Genomic DNA, 8,888 nt, shown 5'->3' with positions numbered 1-8,888 from the left:
AAAACATACTTGTCCCCACATATAAACAAAAACATGCACATATATTCTATAAAAATGTGTTTATGTTCCAGACCAGGAAGAACCCCAAAGAAATACATTGGTAGAGGTGACACATACACGTTAACTGGTCTAAGTGCATGGGGAAACCCACCTCCTTCAACAATGAATGAATGACACACACACACTCTACTACATCAAGACAAACCATAAGAAACCCTTTTACATATGTTTATTTTAATGGTGTAACATTTTAATGATTAATATTTAATCTTAGAGATGAATGCACTTTTTATATATAACATCATTACTGCTGAAACAGTATTGCAGTATGTAAACAGTGGCCAGTGTAGGAATACCAGCAGATGAATACAGGTGAATATAAAAAAAATCAAATACCTGATGATGGTTTAATGAGTTGAAACAGGCAAGAAACGGTGAGTGTACGTGTGTCCGTGTTATCTATTGTGGTGATGGAATAAAATGAAAGAAATTTCACAAGCACAATATTATGCTACAGCAATTAGTTTCTTCCATAGCATGTGATGTGCTTTCCTGCACAGCATAATTTTTCTACCATAACAGTGAAAGGGTTATGAAAGTCAAACATAAGAATTATTTTATAGTCAGTATTAATTTTTGTGTAAGAAATGAGGTCCTGGGATCATGTCAGAGTGACTGTGGCCTGTATGATACAGCATTACATTGCATTAATTTAGTTTGTTTCCTATGACCTTTGCTATTCAGTAATTTCAGGGCAAGACTTCAGCTAAATGCCTGTTACAGATGGTGATGAAGAAACAGGAAACCTACACTACTTAAGTTCATTGTAAATTTTACATTCTTTTTGCTGTTCTGTTGCATTAACCCTTTAAAGCACAGTGTTAAATATATATACCATCTGCTTTAACATTAAAAGAAAACTGCATTTTTTTGACACAGCATATTTGTGTGTTGTATATGATTCTCACAATAAACAGCTATTATTTTCCAAATAACATTAACTGGTTGGTCTTGGTAGTGGATACTTAATGTGTTTCCTGTAAGGGACAAACTGAATCTTTAATAACAGTACTGAGATGGATTTCATGCTTGAAAAGGTTCCACATTGCGGATTTCTGAAACTGTCCATGTCAGATTCATGCCATGGTTGGTGGAAGCTTTGGGCATGCTATACTGCATGACAGCAGCTTCTGGAGCCTCAGACTGGATGCCCTTGCTAGTTGCATTGCTGCCAGGAACAACTCAGACCACCTGTTTAGAGTCTGCCCCTTCCATCATGCTTCGGGCAGTACTACACTCTGCCAGTTCTCAGGTTCCCACAGCAGTGATTATAAGGAGAACAGTAAACCTTCTGTAACGTCCTGGATCACAAACATCAACAGTTGATACTGTCATCATCATAACCATCTATATTGCAGACTTATATTGACACATTTAGAAAATAAATACTTGGAATATAAAGCATAATTACTGACATGAAATCATGATCTTTGGTGTCAAATTATTAACAATGATGTAGGTTAGTGTTTGTGTGCAACTTTGTCCACAGTTCAGAACAATCTGCATTCCCTGTGAATCCCACTGCCATCTGCAATGAGCTACTGATGGCTCACATGGAGGAAGGCCCAACAGCTGAGTCACTGGTGACTAGGTTATGGGCTGGGTGGCCACCAATACCAATTTGAGAGGAGGATGCATGGGCCCCACAACTGGTGTGGGTACAGCAGCGAAGGTGAGAAAAATCTCCACCTCTGCTAGGAATTGATCTCTGATTGTATGGTCATTCAAGCCATAGTCTGGTCACCATTCTGAGCCACCCAGTTCTGCTAGTTACATACTTTAATGAAGTGTTTATCCAAGATCATGTCTATCTTTCAGAAAGTGTATGTTTCAGAGAATGACTTCTTAGCTTTGAATATGAACTTTTATCGAGAAACCGAGATGCATCAACAGATTATCTAAAACTTAAATTCAAGAGCAGGTCAGTTTGAATGTCCAACTGGCTCTCCTGACTGAGGTTTCTCATGACAGATGCCAAGATAGTTCTTGATTAGGCCATTCATGCTCTATAATTTAGATCCTGTTGACATAATTAACTCCAGCCACCAACCATATATTTTCCTTCTGTAGAGATGCCGCTGTGAGAACGGCTGCCAGGAATCGAGAACACTATACACTGACTAGTTAAGAATTAGTCATTTCTTATTTTGTCTGTTATAATCTTATTTGGGATCCTGTGTTAATTTGACAAGTTTGTGAAGTAGTTAATTGAAGTCATAACATCGAAATGCGAGGACAAAGTTGCATCCAGCATAAACAGAGAGCTACAGTCGCCTGTCTTGACTCCAGATACACATGGCTATATGTCTGTTATGTTATCGAATACAAAGGACAAAAACTAAACTAATATCCACATCTTAAACTGTAATGTTTGTGTGCTAGGTACAGTTGTACTGCATGTCCAGCATAGCAGGGCACCAGAGGGCAAGCACACATTTGTGCTGATACTCAAATGTAAATAAGGTAAATCACCAACCAAACAACAAACTAAATCCATGGGGCAGATTCCTTGAGAAGCTGACAGTTGCCCAGCCACTCAAGCAGTTTCCTATCATTTATAGACTGCATATTTGTTATTGTATTCACAAAAGCCTCCCACTGGTCTGTACCCTGAGCCAGATGAATCCAGTCCACACCCTCCCATCCATGACAAAATGTTCCTAATGGTCTCTTTCCTTCAGGTTTTTACACCAAATCGTTTCATGCACTTCACTTCTGCCCCACGTTTGTGCTACATGTCCTTCCCATTTTATCATTTGAAATGTTAATACCATTAGACGTATTGACATGCAAGACACTGTTTCTGAATTATGTGACTGGATAATTCATCCTCTTATGGTGATTTACCATATTCTGGAAATAAATTCCATAATTAAAACACTGATATTTTAGTGGCACACAAAGTAATAACACCAAAACACACATGGTTTTTGTTTGTATCCAGACTCAGTTCTGTACACTGGAAATGAGAACAAGTCCGCAGAGTTACTTTTGCCACCCTCATGTGAGAACTCCATGCATTCCCATAACACCAACATACAGACAAAATTCATATCAAAATATTATTTATGTAAACAATCTCGTCTTATGAAGAAAAAAATCACTGTGTGGTTTCACTTTTCATTTACAGAGAGGGCTGGGCCCTCCTTTTGTAGCTGGCATGAAGTACCATAATTTACAATACTGTTTTATAAAAATGTGAAAGATCGCCACTAATAGTTTGTAGCACCTATAGACAGTCAACAATTTAATGTACCATTTCCACTGTATTTTCATATGTAGTGTAAGAATTTTACAGAAAGTACATATGATGTGAGCAGTCAAGTGTCATCATCTTAGCATCCATTTATTTATCACTTTTGTCATCAGCCATTCCTGCCCTCAGACCAGTGCCCACTTTCTATGGCTTTTGTTCTACAGCTGTTATAGCATTAAAGTGTGGGTTCAGATGAGGGTTTCCTCAAAACAAGAAGACACTCTGGAATCTCTCAATGCTGGTTCAACTGTAACACATCCATTGTGAAATGCTTAGACATAATTTGTGCCAAGATTCTGCCAGTAACTTCTTATCCTCAACAGAATGTGTGAAGTACCATCTTCTGGGATTTGATGACATATCATTAAATGACCTGGGGCATAATGGTCACAGTAGCTGTGAATGCAATAAGCATTCCTGGTTTTGAGAAGCAGAAAGCTTTTGAAGTTTAAACCAATCTGTGATAGACAGGGAAGTGTATACTGCCAAAGAAAAATTCCAAATTTAAAAAATATAGAAAGAATTGTGGTGTAGTTTTGTGCATGTGTATGTCTGCTCCCAAGCATGCATAGATGAGCAACTACAAGAACCAGGAATCAATGTGAAAATAAAATACCTTGGATGAGAAATTTGTTCCTTTATTTTAAGAGAAGGAAAACTGTAACACCTGCATGCAAATAATAGCCAATTCCTGTCATGCTGAGAAGAAACCTAACAAGCCATTGCTGGTATCTGGGGAGAGGAATGGACAGATAGAACTCTGGAAGGAATGTGTGAGAAACAAGGGAAGGAGATAAAAGTATGAAAAGGATAAAGGAAAGGAAAATAATTTATCAGTCATATACTAGTAATTTAACAGAAACAAAATACTTGCCACCATCATGAAAATTTCAGGCATCATGTTTACCTGGTGCAGCCTACTCTTCCCCATTAGCTTTAGAACCAACTGGCTAATTTTGTCTGAATTGGGTATGTAGATGTCCCACATTTTGGTGCATTTGCAATGAGAAGTTCAAAAAATGTACTTGTTAACTTTGTGGTGTCTGTTGTCTGCATGTAACAACTCAAGAAATTCTGAATGGATTTTCCTGAAAATTGATATTGGGAAGTTTTACAGAAATTTGTCAAAATTTCAACTTGGTTAAAATCGTATTACAATAACGTTTTACTTGAAGACATGTGCATAACTCACTGAATATTAATCAAAAAGAAAATTCCCTGAACAAAAGCCATAGAGAAAAATGAAACACACATTTAAAGTCCCATATGAGGCAATATGTTAACTGGTCATGCCATGTATACACTTTCTTACTTGCAAAGTTTACTTCTCTCCTGTCAGCATGGCCTCCATGAAACTTCTAACATGGGAAGAATGTTACTGTGATTTACTCCTGAAGGTCTCATTGGTTATAGACATCTGATGGACAGCAAGTCTGGCAAGGGGAGGTTCTTAGAAAATAACCTTATACTGATTACTTCTCACCTTGTCAAGAATTGACAACTTTGGACTGGGAATATGAAGTTTAGTTCAGTGACACGATATAAAAGACATATGCACAGACTTTATATGAAACATTTTTGTGCCTACAAAGACTGCAGTAGCATGAACCCTCGAATTAATATTCGACATCTTTCCAAAGATTCTACTGAGAAATAAACGCGTTTAGATTGTGAAGTTACAGTACAATTGCTGTGTTCTGGGTTCTGATGCGAGGCAGTATGATTAGATGGATCTCAACATTCAGGTGGGAGATATGTCTCCTAAGCAAATCTAACCCTTTCTACCCTGAAAACAGAGGCAGCTCAGTCCTCTGAAACGTTTGTGCCTATCTCTCAGACAGCAAAGCATCATATCCCAGAAGACTATCTTATTGCCACTGTGAGAACCTCAAATCCTGTACAGTACAGCTGCTCATGCGGATTTGGGACAGACTTCAATATTTTTCTGTTTCAACGCATTCCTGTCTTCTAGACATGACCATAGGAAAGTACCTACTTCACCAACAGTGTGGGGTCACAGAAAAGTGTCCCATGAATGGTGCGGACAACAATTCTTGAAACGTTCTTCAATTTGTCTACACTTATACCACTTTAATGCCCCCTCAGGCCTACGCTGATCATTCCAAAGTACTTGTTAATTATGGTTATCATTACAACTCTGCTGTCTACTGACAGCTGCAGGACTGGAGGTTAATACACGTAAGTGCACCGAAGGGAGACAGTGCATGGGACCTCTTTCTGTGACCTCAGTGAAGGTAGCCTTTAACTAGTTTTGTTTCTGCCTTATTTCTCTTCAGTAGTTCATTAAGCATTCCATCTGCAATTTAGCTCACACTTCCCCCTTGTGCAGCCAGCTGCAGGAACAGAAGTGTATGACAACCCAGAGGTCCAGCCAGTAAAATGAAGCCATATGGATGGCCCCCATTCTCACAAGCTAGTTACCAAAGATACAACTGTGTGAACAGAAAGTAATTGACTTTCACATGGCCTATATTCTGTTAACTTCTTGTTTTTCCTTTCCATTTTTGAATCAAACAGTGTTCATTGGTCACAGTTTACATTACTTTTCATTCAAGTTTTCCAAGCAGTTCACCATAGATTTTCAGAAACAGTTAAATTTCCATTCTAGACAGGGTTTACTGTATATAATTTCTAATTTGTAAATCTGACACGCATAATTCAGACAAACACTCAAAGGCAGCCATCGTATAACTTCTCAATACTTCAAACCATTATGTACAACAGCTAAAGATACATTCAATTGTATAAACACTTATTTACTAAATTTCATAAAGATAGAAATCAGTCTACATGTGGATGGTTATAAGGCAGGATACTCGATTATTTTCTCAAAATATGACTAAGCTTTACATGATATAACCTATTCAGTGACATAGGACCAACCTGGAATGTACATATCCTTTCCAGCAGTGCCAACATTTTCTCCATAGCCCAACTCATTGAAAAGCTGTTGAATATTTTATTCCTCCAACTTTCTTTTACTTTCACTCTGAGACTGCCAACCTTTGCAAGATGTGGATTTGTGGAACACAAAAACATCAACAAAGGTTGTATTCAAATCTTCCATTCCAAATATGTGAAGTTCAAACATATGTTCTATGGGATATTCAAAACAATTCTAGTAGTACATGGGAGAACACAAAAAGCTTCATGGAATATAAAAATACTTGACTAATGTTTCTTACTGAATTGTCCATTACATTAGTGATAATGTTCTGCACTGAGATGTCTGTGAGGACTTAAAACTGGTTTCAAGGCTAAACTATTACTTTCCTCTCATGGGGCCCCAGGCTGCTTCGGTCATAGAAGACGGACAATTTAGTACACCCTTACCCAATTTCTAACTGCTCTCATCAGTGAGAATACTTACTGAATGAGGTCCACTCCATATCTCAATGCATACTATGTGCTTTAACTTTTACCCATCTCCCAATACACTCTGAGCATGGATGTTCAAAGTTTAAATTATGTATAAAATGTTCTGAAATATCTTTTTACTGAACTTTGCATTACACTATTGGTTGTAGCTGGTGTGCGCATTTTAACCATTCAAGTGTTATTCAAACAACCGAGATGGAAACAGTTCAGTATCTGTTTCTGTACAATCAGCCCTGTCTGTTGTGCTAGAATGAGAATCAGTTTTGGTTAGTTCAGATCTTCACTGACGTTCCATTTTCGTACGCTTGCTATAAGAATCTTATCAGCTTAGTTCCACTGTAGTATACAATTCACAACAATTCCAAAGAAACTTATAAATAATCCATCCAATATATACAATGTCTTCAGAGGCATTTTGCAACAGTGCTGCCCTCCAAATGTGGAGGAATGTTTTGTACTTAAACATGCAGGGATGGAGGGCTGCAAACACAACCAGAACTGTAAGTGAGGTGGGTTCTGGGCTCTGCTGTGCAGAAGGACCAACTTACATCAGTTGAGGCTCACTATCAGCGTGGGTTGTGCCATTGTTAATTAGCGACTTCTGACGGGTCAGAGTCATGTGTCGTTCGTGCTCGCCTGTGAGTGGTGTCTGTGGGGCAGACGAGTGGTGCTGCGGCTGCTGCTGCTGGATGGCACTGATTATGTTGCTGTTATTGTGCTGCAACACACTAGGATCCACTGAGAGCTGGCGCATGTTGGGCTGTGACCGTGTGCTGTGGGCGCCCTGATGGTGCTGGTTGTGGCCTGCTCGAGTTGTGTTCCGCCGCACTGGATTTGGAGTTGATCGTCCTGATAGACGCATACTGCTGAAGTTAGACAGTCTGTTGTTGGTGCTGCTTGCAGCTGGTGCAACTTCAGGTGGCTTCTTCTGCTGTGATTTCACTCTGCCAATAGCACTGCTCCCAGCTGGGTAACACATGACATAAACATGGAGATTCCTGATATGCAAACTAACATTCTGTTGGCTTCATCATGCAGAAAGCTTTTAGACCACTCCCTGAATAACCCTACAGAAATCCTCATTTTCAAAAAGTATGGTAGTGCTAATTCCACAATTCTGGTTTGTTTTGAATGTCCATCAGAGGGCAGTTACACTTAGTCAAGCCATCCACTGTGTTGCAGAAATTTGTCTTTCAGCTGCAAAAACTGATTTATATGATTTTATAGAAGCTATTTTCTGTTGCTGTCAGTATTTAGACAATAAAATATTGGATGGTAGGATGACTGATGGATTTAAAAGGATTTGGAATGAAGCAGTCACAACCCAGTTAAGGTGTCTTGGCATTTGCCTAGAGGTGCCGAGGAAAGTCAAAATATCCTCAGTCAATACAGCTGGTGTCCCAGCTGAGGGGATTTAGACAAAGAACCTCCTCAATACAAGTCTGGAGTGTTAGCACTCTGTTGGGAAATTAATAAAGCTGCGTGTAACAGGCACTTCAGCATTCAAATGAATCAGTAGCAACCAGATGTACTGAACTACTGTGAGCCAGCTGGGTAACTGTTGTGTATAAGAGGCACAGAGGTAAAGTTCCATGTATTTGATAAACTATTGGCACACCTGAAGCGTCAGGTAGGAGCTGTAACTGTTTTACTACCTAAGACAAGTTGCCCAGTACACACTAGTCAGAAGACTGGATGGACATTTGGGCCATTGTGGACTTCATTTTAAAGACAAAGATCACAATAAACCTGCCAGGAATCTAATCCCTATGGTACAATCCAAAATGTCTCTCTAACATCCCATAATGAAAAGATTAATTAAATATTCTTCTATGTTGAGATTTGCCTGTTTGTACTACAAGCAAATTTAATTGATTCATTAACTTCAAAAGCCACTCACGTGTAACTGCCTTCTTGATGGTCTGTCTGCGGCGTGCCTGCAACATCCCGTAAACAACAGTTGCCAGGCTGCTGTAAGTGCTCGGCTGACGCACAAATCCTGGGGCACGCCCAGTTCTGCGTCCCATCACGTAGTAAGTCTCCATGTCTCCTTTCCCCTTGACAGCCACCATGCCACGCAGCTGCACCTGATAACCCCGTTTCTCCAAGATCTGAATAAAACAACATGATGTGTCTGACTGTACAGCAAGGAGGCTGAGAAACATCTCACACA

The 8,888-nt window shown here is 39.3% G+C and overlaps 1 protein-coding gene across 4 annotated transcripts in view; it reads right to left on the bottom strand.

Annotated features, from left to right (window-relative positions):
* Window positions 1-1,382: 1,382 nt before the first annotated feature.
* The window catches only part of LOC111865456 (adenylate cyclase type 8), a 116,049-nt gene continuing 108,543 nt past the window's right edge, over window positions 1,383-8,888 (bottom strand). For all 4 annotated transcript variants that reach the window (XM_023853505.2, XM_023853506.2, XM_023853503.2 and 1 more), the window contains 2 exons: window positions 8,616-8,826; window positions 1,383-7,681 (listed from right to left, as the gene is read on the bottom strand). In XM_023853505.2, coding sequence (XP_023709273.1) covers window positions 7,260-7,681; window positions 8,616-8,826 — 633 coding nt within the window. In that variant the 3' untranslated portion in view covers window positions 1,383-7,259. The remainder of the gene's footprint in view (window positions 7,682-8,615; window positions 8,827-8,888) is intronic.

Source organism: Cryptotermes secundus, unplaced genomic scaffold (genome assembly GCF_002891405.2).
Source record: "Cryptotermes secundus unplaced genomic scaffold, Csec_1.0 scaffold454, whole genome shotgun sequence".
In the NCBI taxonomy this organism is placed as follows: Eukaryota; Metazoa; Arthropoda; class Insecta; order Blattodea; family Kalotermitidae; genus Cryptotermes; species Cryptotermes secundus.
Note: the sequence above shows the minus strand (reverse complement) of the source record. Positions and strands in the feature narration are given on the sequence as shown.